We start from the raw sequence: 16,180 nt of genomic DNA, 5'->3' as shown, positions 1-16,180 counted from the left end.
CACGGTCAAATTCTGAAGACATTTTCTAAAACAAAGCCTTGGGTGACTGGAGCACTTCACTGGAGTAGCAGTGCAAGGACACCCCCAGACTTCGACTGTGATCTTGGGTGTACTCTTTTCATGTTCTCAAGCAACCACTGTCATTTGTAAAACAGGAGTAATGGCAGTTTGTTCCCATATCCATATAGGTTTTTATGAAGATAACTACATTTCAAATTCAGAAGTTCTGGAGTATTACAATAGCAGGTCTTGTATGTGTATATAACCCAGGCTTCCTGGAACAGATCGGCTTCCTGGGAAGGAAAAAAAAAAACACAAAAACCAACAACAAAAACCTAAGAAAACCACTTTTTGAAAATTGTTGGGTATGCAAAGTTTTCAGTAACTTAAAAACCTATCGCTATCCATCAGAATGAAAAAACAGAGATGTAAGAGATGTATCTGCAGATATCTGAAGCTATTTGTTGGTGAGCTTTGTACAGCAAAAAGCACTATAAGTAACAGATAAGCTCTTCATGCATTCCCTGTTAGGAATTTTCTGTCACCACTTTTAGGCTGAGACAAAACTGTGTTGGGAAACTGGGATACTGATTCAGCAGTGAGGAAATCAGAAAGGTAGTCTGCTCAGGGTTATCCTCAGAGGCAGTTAATAACTCTAACTCCCACAGAAAAAGGAATTAAAATTCCTCTGAAACCCATTTCAAGCTTGTCCTGTGACCTTGACTATGGAGCCCCGTTATTCACAAACACTCCTTCATTGTCTCCCTAGCCACCAATTTATACAGCTCCCCAATACAGAAAATGAGCAAAATTTAACCTTGATTTTGGTGATGTCTATGTAGTGATCATGCACTGAATTAATGCTCTGTGTCTGGTTTTATATGTCATGATGTGTAAATGTACAAGCTGATGGATGTCATTTTCTCATATACATGGGCTTATTCGTTTCACATTCAAATCTCTGATCTTAAGGAAAAGGAAGTTCAGATTCAAGCCCTGTTATACTATTATTCCAAGGATATCGTATAAAACACAGCTGTAATATTTTTCAGCAAGCATGTTTCCAACTGATTTAAGTTACAGATTATTTGACTTCCTTACTACACACTGTCTTGGCTAGCACAAAGATTTAGGGCAGTCAGAAATACAGTAAATCAATTCAACTCAAAAGATTTTCAATTTACAGGAACAAGTTTTCCATAGCTTGTGCCAAACCATCAAGTCATTACTTTGGGTCTAAGATAAGCATTATAGCCTCCCTCCCTGCTCCCTTTTCACTGTCTTACTACTCTCCCTTCAGGAATAGATTAACAAATGCCTGACTTTATGCATTGGTGCCAGTGGAGACCTGCAGTAATTGTTCTTTCTCATAGTTCAGACAATCATACTGGATTACATCTCACAAAACAGAAACCCAGAAAAAGATGAAATACCTTTTTAAAACTGAACCATAGTTATGACACAGGCAGTGAGTGTATGAAAAGAAGTATGAGGGAGTAGTTCTAAATGGACTGGATGTAAGCTCTGTGACGGCAAGTACTCCCTCGAAGCTTGTTCTTCATATGCTCCGCTTCCTTACTTTCAAGCTTTGCATCTGGTTAAGATAAACTATTTGCACTGTTTTTCAAAGTGCAAAGGTTTCAGCTGCCAAAAGTCACTGATATGTAAATATTTTAGGAGGCCTTCCCTGGTTGTTCTCAATTCCTTTAAAATTTATGATTGCTGGCACTGACTGCAGTGACACTCAAGGAGTTTAATGAATCCAATGAGTCCAGCAGATGTTTCTGGGTTTGCTTCACTGGGAACTTTCTGGATTCTTCTTCCTTCATTCCCAGGAATCAAGATCCAATTTTAGCAAAGTGCTGATGATCCAACCAGCAACAAGAAGACAGAAATAAGTCTTCAACTCCACAATCCTTAAAACATTCAGCATTGCCGATCTATAAGCAGCTGAGGTTTGGATCCTTATCCAAGCCTCTTTAGCCTGGAAAACTGAAGGATGGGAAACTCATAAATTGGCTCTCAATAGGTTTGTGGTATTTCCTGCACTTGTCTGGCACAGAAATGTAATCTATCTCACAGTATTCTGGCACTGCCATCGTGGAACCTGGCAATACAGAAATATGTAAGAAAAGACAATCTTTTCCAATAACAACACAGGAAACTTACTTTGAGTTATGATTTTGTTTGAGTTATGATGTAGTTTATTTCTCTTTATATTTTGCTATCCAGGGGTATTTGTGTCACCTTACATTGCTACCAAATGCTAACAGCACAGCTGGGATTATGCAAAACCAGCCATATATCTTGGAGTTTCGTCTTCCATCTGTTCAGTCAGGTAGAGGTGGGGGTATTTTGAAAAGGAAGGAATGAGCAGAAAGATAGGAATGGCAAAAGAAAGCCAGGAACACGCTACAAAGTGCTTGCCACTTCTCTTTGACCTTTTAACTCTGCAGTTGGTTTAATTTTTGAACTATAGCTTCTATCTCCATTCCCTGATTTCTGGATAAATCATGCCTCACAATCCAGTACATAATGCTTATAATGTCAGTATTTGTACATAAAGAATGTGAGGATGGCTTCATTTTTAGGTAACTGACCTATCAGTGTCAATACCATTAAATTAAGCTGAAGTAGCCTTCTTGCTGCCCATTATGTAGGTAACACAATACATAGTGTATGTTGTTAAAGACTACCATTTTATTATGGAACAGCACAGCATTAGAAGTCCAGGGCACTGCAAATGACTAAGAAGCACCTGTCTTAACTTTCACAGGTAAAGCAGCATTATGTGTTATTTGTGCAAACAAATGGTCATCCACTGAATTACATGATTTTTCCATCTTTCCAGACCACATAGAGAATCCAGCCAGAATGACCAGCAATCACACAGACTGTCATTACTGCCTGCAGTCTCTTCGTGGAAGGAAGTACGCATTAAGAGAAGAAAACGCTTATTGTGTTACATGTTATGACAGGCTGTTTGCCAACCCCTGTGAAGAGTGCAAGCAACCTATTGAGTGTGATTCCAAGGTAAAGATTTAGCTTTCACTTCTTGTTCTTTGCTAAATTACACACAAATCCCATTTCTCTAATGGCAGATTCTGTATCTGACCCTTTGCATGTCCCTGTGCTGGTGAAGAGACCTAAGCACAGCCATTGTACATCCATGCACAGTGGAGAGAAACAGTGCGATTTTCCCATAATAGGGAAGCTTTGGGGCCAAAGATTAGGAAATCTGCACATATGTATACATCAAATGTATATCAATACTGTGGCGAATGTGTGGACTGCAAGTGGACTCCATGCTTCACCTCCAGTCACTCACTAGCTCCAGGGACCGCACAGTGCTTAAGTGATGGTAGGGTGCTGGTGTAATTCAGTAGAACAGGTTGAATGAAACTGGAATTTCTGAGATACATGCATTGAAAAGAGTATTTTGAGTATTAGATAAATTACTTTTACTGTAGGTAAAGGCTTGACATGCAGATGTCAACCTGAAAGGAAACCATGTTTATGATTTTTATAGTATTCCCTCTGTCTTTTGGAAATGAAGTCTATTTTAATTTTAACATAATTCCATGCTTACCTTGCTCATCTTATAGATGACATTTTAGTGGCAGTGTTTTACAGTCTCTACACTTGACTTTGAATTTTAAGTCCACATAAAGCCTGTCAAAATGTCTTTGTTTTGCCAAGTTCAGTATGTAGTTCTCACCTTCTACCCATGCTCGCTTTGCTTATGTTCTTTTGAAACAAAAGGTCAGAAAGTTATTACACTAAGCCCCTCAGGAGTCCTCCCTAGCTAAAGCACTTCATGGTTTTCAAAGCTCATTGTCTCAATACAGCTCAGTGCTATAAAGGAACCATCCAAGGAAATTGCTGACTTGGGTGAAGACTCTTCTCAAACACTCATCAGGATTTTTCAACAGCAAACTTGTACACGTAGCTCCAGTCAGGGTGACCTGGAGAACATGTGCTCTGAGCTCACTAATTCCACTTCTAAAATGGAAAATTAAGTGTTAGGACTATCGATGTCAAAGATCATTAACAAAAAGTCATGTATTTGGACTGAGTGGCTGGAAAAACTGGGAGAAAAAAGCAGGAGTAACAAGAAGGGACTGCAGCAGGCCAGAGTCCAATAGAAAAGTGGCCCACAGAGATCTACAAATGGTTGTCCCAACTCTGCCATGCTGCTAGGTCTTGGCCCTCTGCCTCTCCTTCTTACCCAGTCTTTGCCTCAGGATGCTCTGGATAGATAGCCTATTTTCTAAAAAGTTTAGAGTGCTAACTAACACAGATGAAAGTGGTAAGCGCTCAGCACTTCCTGAAATGAAGCATGGTATGTATTTCATTTTTAGCATTTTAAAGGGTGGGGATCTGACAAGGGAGAAAAAATTATACTGAATTTGTTTCCTTTTGTGCTTCTTTCTTATAAAGGAGTCCTGGAAGGGTCTGGTTTATTTTTTAAGGGGGGGAAGGGAGTTGGTGGTGCATTTTTCCCTTGTTTTTTTAACCTTGGAAAAATAAAATCTGCTGTTTGATCTTTTTTGAATTCCTAGTGGAGGTCTCGTACATACACTGTTAGCTTTCTCATCCCCTAAGCCTGCTGAGTCTTAAAAAAACATTTTTCTGCAAAGTTTTTAGGAGGAGTTATATTAGGTGTAAACAAAAGCAATGATTTTTTAATAATCTTCCTATGAATCATTTTGTTCTCAATGAGATTTTAATTGCTTGTTTTCTGCAATAACATGATCCTTCTTCACTGTTATGTAGTGTCTGCTGGAAGAAAAAGTAGTAACATTAAAAAATACATGAAGTTCGCTTCAAAGTCTGAAAAGAATGCACTTCTTGTCAGGTGGCCTGTGCACATTAAAAATGTTGATCATCTCTTTCCCCTTAAAGGCCAACTGCAAAATATAAAATGGTTCTTCCAATAAAAACATATCTCTGATATTACATAAGGAAGGACTATTGCCTGACCAAGGCAGCTCCTAATGGCCTCTACAAGAGATCTACAAAATATCCTTACGCAGTGACACTGAATAGTTATGTCACCTCTGAGCACACCTCCCATCGGATGCACGTGTCATCTCTTCCAGTCCCCGTTGCAATGCTCTCCATTTTTCACTTTATTTCTGGGAGGAGCTGAGGGATAAAAACTGTAAAAAAAAAAGTCTTATTTTCTTACTTTCTCCAAGGATCTGGCCTACAAAGGCCGCCACTGGCATGAGAGGTGCTTCAAGTGTGCCAAATGCAGTCGCTCACTGGTGGAGAAACCATTTGCTGCCAAAGACGAGCTCTTGCTGTGTACTGAATGCTACTCTGATGAGTATTCATCTAAGTGTTTCCACTGCCAGAAGACCATTATGCCTGGTAAGACAACAGGGACCCTTCTGTGAATAATGGATCTGCATTTTTAATTATGTCTGCATCCTTAAATAACTGAGCTACAGGGGCCTTGACTTTCAGAACAGCTTTCAGGTGGCTGCTTCTCCTTTGTGTGTAGGATACTCCTTCCAGCAGTGAGGAGACGGCAGGCAGATACCTCTGGCCTAGCACTGACTTATGAATCCTACCTAGAGCTTATGAATCCTTATAAAGAACATTAGAGTTCAAGATAGGGTAGAACGTGTACATGTTGAGTCTTTGATTCTGTTGCAGTTCTTAGGAACCATATCCCACTGCGAGTGTATGTAGACAAACAGAGCAATCATTAGCAGGAGGGCCAGATTAGACAATACATCTGCATTTTCGTTTGTCACATCGACCAGACCTTGAGCTCATGTTCTTTATACCATTTCTTTCACTCAGAAATATTTTTTGTTTAAAGTGTCAAAACATGACATTCTGTGTTCAAATCACTATCAGCATTTGTACTAAAAAGAATACAAATACATTTATGCTTACATTAGATTTATTTCCTGCCATTGACAACCTTGAAAATTCTGCACTTTCCACTAAACTGCTTCTCAGCTTTTAATCGTGTCAATTAGGACATCCTCTAGGCCTTTCATTGCTACCAACACAGTAGGACTCATACAGCACAGAGATTGCCTAAAAGCTGCCTCTTCAGAGGCATCTAAGAGAAGCCACAGCACTGTCTATGGTAAAATTAAGGAGCTTGCTTAGGAAAGCGGGTCCCTAACTTTTCGAACAGTGAACCCTCAGTGCTTGAACCTTTTTATGGATCACATGTGTAACTCCAAATACCAGCTGCAAACTATCCACCATGGCATCATGACTACTAGTTTGGGAACCTTTGGCCAAGAACATCAGTAAATTTGGCAGTGACATAGGAATTTTATTTCTTAGTAGATCTTATGCTAAACAATAAGGTCTGGGCTGTCTAGAATTATTGTCTTAGTATAAATACTAGGTTACTGATGTTGTGTTTAACCTATAGCATTTCTAGAATCATAGAATGGTTTCAACTAGAAGGGACCTTAAAGATCATCTAGTTCCAACTCCCCTGCCATGGGCAGCGATACTTTCCACTAGACTGGTTACTCAAAGCCCCATCCAGCCTGGCCTTCAGCACTGCCAGGGATGGAGCAGCCACAACTTCTCTGTTCCTGTGCCTCACCACCTTCATAGTGAAGAATTTCTTCCTTATAGCTAATCTAAATCTACTCTCAGTTTAAACCCTTACTCCTTGTCCTATCACTCCATGCCCTTGTAAGAAGTCCCTCTCCAGCTTTCTTGTAGGCCCCCTTCAGCTACTCAAAGGCTGCTATATGGTCTCCCCACAGCCTTCTCTTCTCCAGGCTGGACAACCCCAACACTCTCAGCCTGTCTTCACAGGAGTGGTGCTCCAACTAATCTGATCATTTTTGTGGCCCTCCTCTAGACTGCTCCAACAAGTCTATGTCCTTCTTATGTTGGGGGCCCCAGAGCTGAATGCATCATTCCAGATGGGGTCACACAAGAGCAGAGGGAGAAAATCACTTCCCTCAACCTGCTGGCCACGCTTCTTTTGATGCAGCCCAGGATACAGTTGTCTTTCCGGGCTGCAAGCACACATTGTTGGGTCATGCTGAGCTCTTCATCAACCAACACCCCCAAGTCCTTCTCCTCAGGGCTGTTCTCAATCCATTCTCCACACAGCCTGTGTTTGTGCTTGGGATTGCCCTGACCCATGTGCAGGACCTTGCACTTGGCCCTGTTGAACTTCCCCAGTCACGTCCTTATTTTTCATGTGCCTTAGCATAGCTTCCACAGAATCTGCTCCACGGTCTTGACAGGCACAGAGGTGAGACTGACTGGACTGTAGTTCCCTGGGTCTTCTTTTTCCCCTTCTTGAAAATGGGCATTATGATTCCCCTTTTCCAGTCAGTGGGATTTTCACCAGACTGCCACGGCTTCTCACATATGATAGGTAGTGGCTGAACAACTTCATCCACCAGTTCCCTCAGGACCCGCAGGTGCATCTCATCAGGTCCCACAGACTTGTGCACCTTCAGGTTCCTTAGAAGGTCTCAAACCAGGTCTTCTCCTACAGTGGGCGGTTCTTCATTCTCCCAGTCCCTCCCTTTGCCTTCTGTGAATTCAGCGGTGTGGCTTGAGCACTTGCTGGTGAAGACTGTGGCAAAAAAGGTCATTGAGTACCTCCTCAGCCTTCTCCATGTGCCAGGTAACCAGGTCTCCTGTTTCCTTCTGGAGAGGGCTCACGTTTCCCCTAGTTTTCCATTTATCACTGATGTACCTACAGAAGCTTTTCTTGTTGCCCTTGATGTCCCTGGCCAGATTTCGTTCTATCAGGGCTTTAGCTTTCCTAAGCTGATCCCTGGCTGCTCAGACAATTTCTCTGTATTCCTCCCAGGCTACCTGTCCTTGCTTCCACCCTCTGTAGGCTTCCTTTTTGTGTTTGAGTTTGTCCACGAGCACCTTGTTCATCCATGCAGGCCTCCTGGCACTTCTGCCTGACTTCCTCTTTGTCGGGGTGCATTGCTCCTGAGCTTGGAGGAGGTCATCCTTGAATATTAACCAGCTTCCTTGGGCCTGTCTTCCCTCCAGGGCTTGATCCCATGGTACTCCACCATGCAGATCCCTGAAGAGGCCAAAGTCTGCTCTCCTGAAGGCCAGGGTAGTGAGCTTGCTGTGTGACCTCCTTGCTGCCCTAGGGATCTTGAACTCCACCATTTCATGGTCACTGCAGCCAAGGTTGCCCTTAAGCTTCACATTCCCCACCAGCCCCTCCTTGTTGCTGAGAACAAGGTCCAGCATAGCACCTCTCCTTGTTGGCTCCTCTAACACTTGGAGCAGGAAGTTACCATCAACACATTCCAGGAACATCTGGATTGCTTATGCCCTTCTGTGTTGTCCGTCCAACAGATATTGAGGTGATTGAAGTCCCCCATGAGGACCAGGGCTTGTGAATGTGAGGCTGCTCCTATCTGTCTGTAGAGGGCCTCATCCACTCCGTCTTCCTGGCCAGGTAGCCTGTAGCAGACCCCCACTATAATGTCACTTGTCCCTGCCCTCCTTTTAATCTTGACCCATAAGCTCTTTCTCGGCTCCTCATCCATCCCCAGGCAGAACTCCATGTGCTCCAGCTGGTCATTGGCATAGAGGATGACCCCGCCTCCTTGTCTTTCCTGGCTGTCTTTCCTAAAGAGCCTGTGTCCTTCCATTCCAACCCTCCAGCCATAGGAGCCACCCCACCACGTCTCTGTGATGCCAATAAGATCACAGCCCTGCAGGCACAGGCATGTCTCTCAGTCCTCTTTTTTATTCCTCATTCTACATGTATTTGTATAGAGGCATTTATGTTGGGCCCCTGGTGAAGCTGACTTACTGGCTGGTGTGGCTGGAATTCCTTTTTGCTGCTCTTCAGGTGCTCTCGGGCTGAGCTGTGATCCTTCTCAATAGTAACATTGATGCAGCTATGTACTTCTACAGTCTATTTCCTTTTCATTACAGGTAAAAGCTGTATTAATGGAAACAAATGTTGTAGCAATATAACTGTGTTCAGTTTAAGGATGACATACTCTTTAGATCTGATTTAGTTTAAAAATGTTCTCTAATAGGCACGCCTTACTAGATGTGATAAGAAGAGCACCAGAATATGGTGGGGTTTGCATTATTATCCTCTGGTGTATAGCCACCATGCAGATTTTGCCCCAGAGCCTAGTAGACTAAATCCTTGCAGCAAGTGCCAAGGGTAGGAATAACAGCGCGAACAGAGAACTGAAGTGGCATGGGGATACCAACCTGTTTCTAAATCATTAACTTCTTTGTCATCAGCTTGCCTACTCTGTGTTGAAAAGACCCAGTAGACAAAGACAGTGAAGTCAGCCTTCTGATCACTGGGAGGAAGCTGCAAAGGTTTTATGCTGAAACTCAACCAGTAGTTTCTCTTTCCACTAGCCCCACAGTCCAGGAAACAGGTATTGTGGGATTAATCAGTTACGTCAGCAATTTTCTTTGTGTGGAAAGATGGTAAAGCACCTGGCACCTCTCTTTGCAGTCTGATGCAACCAGCAGGGGAGGACGTTACAGTGGAGAGTCACTGGAAAAATTGTTCTCAGATATATGTGCATGTTAGACTTACAAATCTACATTAAGTTGTACAGGGCACCTGTACACAGAGCTGAGTTCTGAAACTTCTTTGACAGACATTTAACTGAGTGATTTTCTTTTAGGCTTGCATCTGTCCTTGCACTGCATCAAAACCAACTAGTTAAACATGATAGGAAGAACTGTTGATCTAGGATGGAAATGATGAGCTACAAGAAGAGAGAGTGTAGTGCGCTTTATCACAGAAAATGTATTTACTTTAAAAAAAAATTGCCAGCTGAAGCTGAATAAGATAAATAATGCATTTATAAGTGAAGGAGCCGTAGTTCGAGGAAGACAAAAGACAGAACATTAGTAGATGTACTAAACATCCAACAAATTAATTTTTAATTTATAAAAGTGCTGTGTACCTGAACACCATCACTGAGCCGGCTGGCCTGAGAGAAGCTCTGAGCAACTGAAGTGTATCACAGAGAAGTAACCCTAAAAGATTCATGTAAGGACAGACTCTAAATATCACAGTTTAGGCAACTTAGCACATCTTTTGCCAGGTGCTGAATGCATTCTTGAAATTTCAAGTGTACACTTAGAAACTCTACTAAATTGAGGATAAGTGCTTTTGTGGGTAATACAATACTGAGATAGAAGATTAAAAACAAGAGTCTTCCCAACATTTGAAACTTACGCTACAAGGCTATATGCGGGGGATTGTTCACTTTGGGTTTTTGCAGGTTCCCGTAAAATGGAATTTAAGGGAAGTTCCTGGCACGAATCCTGTTTCGTTTGCCAGTATTGCCGGCAGCCATTGGGAACAAAACCATTGATCACCAAAGGCAATGAGAATTACTGCGTGCCCTGTTTTGAGAAGCAATTTGCTCACCATTGCTACTCCTGCAAAAAGGTAATTAAATGTACAGTGGGAAAATTGGCCTAATGAGGCGATATTGCTCATGGGCGAAGGGGCTGGATCATATAAAAAGTCTGGTGAACTAAGAGTAGGAGCACTGGTATTGGTGTTGGATGCTGAAAGTTAAACGCAACAGTGTCTGCCGTCTCCTTCTAGTTAACGTTAATATAAGCCTTCCTTGAAATAAATGTATAGACCAAAACAGACACTTTGGGGTTTCTTTGTTTGCACTTTTTAACAAAGGTTTAAATTTCACTAAAAATTATATCAAAACCTTCTTTCCTGGTAATATCTGATTTTGCCTTAATAAATATGCCTTCCTTTCCAACATTTTCAGGTATATTCATATGCATAATAAGCCACTTAAGCTGAGCAAAGCATTCAGAGTCTGGCCTGTTTTTGTCTTGAAATGTATCAGGCAATAATCAGATTGAGTAATATTCAGTTGTGATAATACTAGTCAAGAGTCCTAGTGTTTCAATACATGATGCTTCCCCTGTGGGTACCAGAAAGCTTGTTTTCAAATGAGGTTTTCTTTTTTTTTTCCCTGAATACAAATAAATCAATTCATCCCTGACTTGTTTTCTCACATTTTAAAATTGTCTCTGATTGATAAAAATACTCAAAATATCACACTATTCTAGTGTGAAACTGTTCTCTAGGGAAACCTTTAAGCTTCTTTTTATGGCAGAATTTATCTTATTCTTTAGTACCTGTATCAGTCTGGAAGTAATTATTTTTTTTTCACTTCATCAAATAACTTATGATTTCTAAAGCTGTTTATATGTAAACCTCTACCCCTAACAAAGCTTTCAATTTAAGAAAAATCTGCTGCCTATTTTGTTCTTCAGTAGTTAAACTTTAGAAAGTACTTTTATATATTCCCATGTGTTTAAATCTAGCCTTTAATTTGCCTTAAATAATCACATGGCAAATACAGTAATTCTGCTCTATGTTTATTAGAGGCTTTGAGCATTTATGTGAAATAATAATAATTTACTTCTTAAAACTAGGAATGCCAAGAGTCCCCCTACATAGTAGCTAAAACAATTTTACTACTTAAATTTGCATCTGTTCCCATAAATAAGAATTGAACCCAAAGAGGTTAAATTGCCAAACTGGATTCTTGAATTTTGTGCCAGAGATTTTGAGATTTTAATGGAAAAAGCAAATGAGAGTTAGAAGTAGCCCAATACTGGAATGCTAAGGGGATCAGGAATGATTTAATCTTTTTTTTACTGTCTGACGTTACCCAGTATTATTCTTTATTTCTCTGAAACTGTATTCCCTAGGGAAATTTGATGGTGCCACTCTTTTTATTTAATTAAGATTCTCCAACTTTTTCTCATGTGCCAACTATATTCATTCATTCATCCATTCATTCACTGTGTGCATGTGATTTGACAGTAGAAACACTATCTTACAGCTCTTCTTTACCTCTTCAGAAATTTCTCTATACAGTGTCTCACAGCTTCCATGAAACCAGCTCTTTACTATGCATATGGAAGCCATAGAACAACTGGAAATTTCCCTCTTCAGAAATAACCAGTGAAGAGCTGTGAGTGAGTTGCAGGGAATATGAAGTTTGATGACACTGATAAACACCATTTTCTTCTTTTGGCGGTGTATATCTCCTTTCTGTCTCACTTCTGCTTCTTTACTGTCTCTTTTCTTCCTATTTAAAATACTCTTTCAGTTGTGAGACAGCAAAATGCCAGTTCCAGTTGGAGATTAGCCATGATCTCAGCATTGGTTCTCTCATTCACAGTCGATCACTGAGAATTGCTCTTCTGGGAGCATGCCTGATGCTAGGCCTTAATTCGCTTATGTAACAGAAAAAAATCATACCAAGCTAACCTGTTTATTATAAATCATAAGGTTATCCTAGGATAGAAAACAGAATAACAAACCAGTGGCATGTTCAGCTCAACTGCAGTTAGTCAAGTTGATATTCCAGATGAAAAACAGTTGACGTGACCACACTCTCTTCTCTTATCCATATGGGAAGAGTGAAAACAAGTGGAATAACTTGAGAAGAACTGGATAATACTTCAAGATTCACATCTTTGTTTCATTGCTCTGTCCTTTTTGTTAATACACTAGGTAATAACTTCTGGGGGAGTGACCTACCACGACCAGCCTTGGCACAAAGAATGTTTTGTGTGTGCTGGCTGTAAAACCCAGCTGTCTGGACAAAGGTTTATTTCCAAAGATGAATATCCATACTGTGTAGACTGTTTCAGCAAACTGTACGCTAAGAAGTGTGCTGCCTGCAGGAAACCTATCACAGGTGAGTCTCATCTTCTAGAAGGGCCCAGGCACCCATGAACCATCAGGCTTCTCTCAAATCAGACCTTTACTTTAGAAAACAGCATTAAAACCAGTCCCAGCATAATGAAGGACTGAGGGAGTTAACTACTAAAGGGACCTTCTCTCCATCACATGTAATGTGTCGTGCTAGGACATGCTGATCACATGTGTTCCCTGACTGCTGAGGAGCTTTTTTATGTGCCAAAAAGAATTCCTCCATTGCTGGATTTAGTGCTTTCTGCCCTAAAATTCGTCCTTAAGAATATATGAAAAGGCACTTTTTAGCTCTTCCCAGGAGAGCGCACACAAATCCCTCATGTCTGTAATTTCTTCAGCTTTGTTTGTAAGTGCAAATATGATCAAATTGGACACAAATTAACTGCCTGCTGGTGAGGCATACCTGTCAAATTAGAAAACTTGCCAAGCACAACAAAGCTCTACTGTGTGCATCTTTGTGTACTTAGGTGATTTATAATTAGACATATAGGTCACTAGTCTATGATAGCTGAAGTTTTCTGAAAGCATTTGCTGGTGTTCCACATTGTAATTCTATTATGTGTGAACTCAGCTATTGAAGAGGTCTTCTTACAGGTGCATGCTGCATATGTAAGTGGACAAACAAAACTATGAATACCCAACCAAATGGGCACTCTTTTACAAAACAGAAAACCACAAAACCACAAAAACAAACAAAAAACCCACCACCAAACAAGAACAACAACAACAAAAAAACCCCAACGAAACACCAATGTTTTATTCCACATACTCGTGCTAGGAACTCCATGATCTGGTGTTTTACAAAAGACTCCATCCTGAAGAAACTTAGGTAGAAATAATTAAATTTCACTCAGTGTTGTATAGAAACTATATGTATCAACACACTGCAAATAATTTTTGTAAGAGTTTGTTAAGAAGATCAGCAAACCTGAATGGACATTCTGATTAACCCATTCTGTTCAGAGTTCATAATGGGATATGAAAACAAGCGACTTGCGGCTTTGTTTAAAATATTTCTCACATATTTAATTTCATGCATTTAATTTTAAAGTGTTTTTTTTTTCAATTCAGCCAACAAAGGATATTTCAGACTATGGATTTCTGTTCATTTGTTTGTTTGCTGTATGAATGATAACCTGATCTCACATCAGAAAACAATCTGAACCACGTCCAGAAATACTGGACTCACGTCTTCTTTCTCATAATCTCTTTCAGCTCTCGGAGGTGCCAAATTTATCTCTTTTGAAGAGCGCCAGTGGCACGGGGAATGCTTTAACTGTGCAAAATGCTCTGTCTCGCTGGTGGGCCAAGGATTCCTCACTTGGCAGGATGATGTCCTTTGTCATGAATGTGGCTCTGCTTCGTAGTTCTGTGGAGAGCTGTACAAATGCATTATGCTCGCTCTGTAACCATGTACTTCATTACTCTGCAGTAAGAAAATTATCTAAAAGGTATAACAGTTATTTAGTCATTCAAGTAACTTTCCAACAGCAGTTTAATTCTATCATAGTTCTCAACTGCCTGTAAAAAAGATTTAAACAGCCCCATACTGGCTAAGAAAATAATGCAGAAAAGATTTGCATATATTTTAAACCTAACTACAGCATGTTTCTCCTTGTAACACACTGCACTCTGCTGTTAGACGCTTAAAAATTTACACTTCATCTCCCATGAACCAAGGAAGATTGTGAAAATTCTGCATGGCATATGACTAATGATGAGGCATTAGCACGGCTTCACAGGTGCAGACCTTGGTGTGGAAAGCTGGGCACATGCGTTTTTCTATTGGATCATAAGGTTGATGAGAACAACTTGTAAATATCAACTTCCTCCATACTTTGGGCAAAAAAGCTGCTGACAAAGCAGGCAGAAAGTGGGAGGAAGGACTACTTTTACACAGAGGGCCACTGAGTTGGAGAGGCCCATTCCAGGGCCAGATAAAGGGAAAAAAGGTAATTTTCCTCCCCTTAGTGAGATTGCTCCTCAGAAACGCGGTCTTTAGTCATCAAAAAATCTGCGTGACAGATCCTTTCCCAAAATTGGTTAACTGTACTTAATTTTTCAGGCATAACTGCTTTAGAACATAAATAAACCTGTATTTTGAGCTACTGTAACAGGGAATGATTGCCCAAGATAGGATAGTGCTAATGTACTCTTTCCCATAGCTACTATACTTTAAGACTCTGTCTCTATTGTCTTCACTAGACCTTCATATACATGCATAAAAATCTATTTTTTTTTATTAGCAGAAACAAAAGCCAACTCGTATTTGTCCCTTTAACCTTGCACTTTCCTCCTCTCAGAGCACATTTGCCAGCAATAAAAACACTGTTAATAGCCTTACCGTTTCCACCCTGCCAGGTCTTTGATCCATGTTCCATCCCTTTACTTGTAAATGCCTGCTTGTCTATAGCAGGCTATAAGCTCTTGAGAACCAATACCCGATTCATTTTGTCATGTGCCACATGCATTTGCCAATATTCTGTCAAGAATTGGTAATGTTGTCATTGCAAGCTAGGAAGTCCTCACTTGTAGTTCTATTAGTTTCTAGTGGGCTTTGAGAAGGTTGTATCTGCTTGCTTGAGCTTCAGCACTCAAGTGTCTATTATTAAAGGTAATCTAGAGCTGAGTTACAAGCATTTCTCTTCTTACTTCTTCCACGCTATATGTTACAATGGCCTGATTCATGTTACAGTGTCTGTACCAGGCTGTTGTGAACAGTGCAGTGATATTAAGGATGGCAGATTCTGCACCACTCAGCACTGTTTTAGTCCTTAAAGATGTTAAGTCATACGGTCTCCTTTAGACTCTGACCTTAAGTGCATGGTGTTATTTGGCTGACTTGAGCAGACTATTCATACTGAAGCCAACTAGTACTTTAGGTAGAAAAATGACAAAAAAGAGAAAAAAAAACAAAAACAAAGAAACCCCCCCCAAAAAAGAATATGTGTGCATAGCTAAGCCAGAGCTGAACTGTGGTGGCACAAAATCAATATGGATAATGACTGACCAACAAGTACATAGCGGTCTGTTTTCCAGTCAATAAAATATTGATCTTTTGCTCTACATCGTGTTCATTTTTGGTTTTGAGTTTCTTCTTTCATGGAAGCTTTTATTGCAGTCTGGAGTTTGATGAGTTTATGCCTTTTCATTTTATCCCAGCTGCCTCCTTTTCTATTTTCACATTTCACATGGCTGATACAGGTTCTTAGTAAGACTTGGATTCCCATAAATAGAAATAGGTTTCATTGCCTTAAATATATATATACACACACTCATACGGTGGTTCACATTTATGTATGATGTTCTTAAAATGTGCACAGAGTTATCAAAAATTAGCCCATTAGTAAATGTTAATTGTCTTCAATTTTTAAATGAAATGATGAATCACCAGATGCAGGCTTGTCTGTGGGGTGTACCTTTTGTTTGTGTTGTGTGAAATAACAT

At 40.4% G+C, this 16,180-nt stretch overlaps 1 protein-coding gene across 2 annotated transcripts in view; it reads left to right on the top strand.

Annotated features, from left to right (window-relative positions):
- Positions 1-15,799, top strand: part of FHL5 (four and a half LIM domains 5) — a 29,314-nt gene extending 13,515 nt beyond the window's left edge. For both annotated transcript variants that reach the window (XM_064447601.1, XM_064447603.1), the window contains 5 exons: positions 2,852-3,033; positions 5,202-5,376; positions 10,251-10,420; positions 12,530-12,716; positions 13,949-15,799. In XM_064447601.1, coding sequence (XP_064303671.1) covers positions 2,852-3,033; positions 5,202-5,376; positions 10,251-10,420; positions 12,530-12,716; positions 13,949-14,100 — 866 coding nt within the window. In that variant the 3' untranslated portion in view covers positions 14,101-15,799. The remainder of the gene's footprint in view (positions 1-2,851; positions 3,034-5,201; positions 5,377-10,250; positions 10,421-12,529; positions 12,717-13,948) is intronic.
- Positions 15,800-16,180: the final 381 nt, after the last annotated feature.

Source organism: Phalacrocorax carbo, chromosome 3 (assembly GCF_963921805.1).
Source record: "Phalacrocorax carbo chromosome 3, bPhaCar2.1, whole genome shotgun sequence".
In the NCBI taxonomy this organism is placed as follows: Eukaryota; Metazoa; Chordata; class Aves; order Suliformes; family Phalacrocoracidae; genus Phalacrocorax; species Phalacrocorax carbo.
Note: the sequence above shows the minus strand (reverse complement) of the source record. Positions and strands in the feature narration are given on the sequence as shown.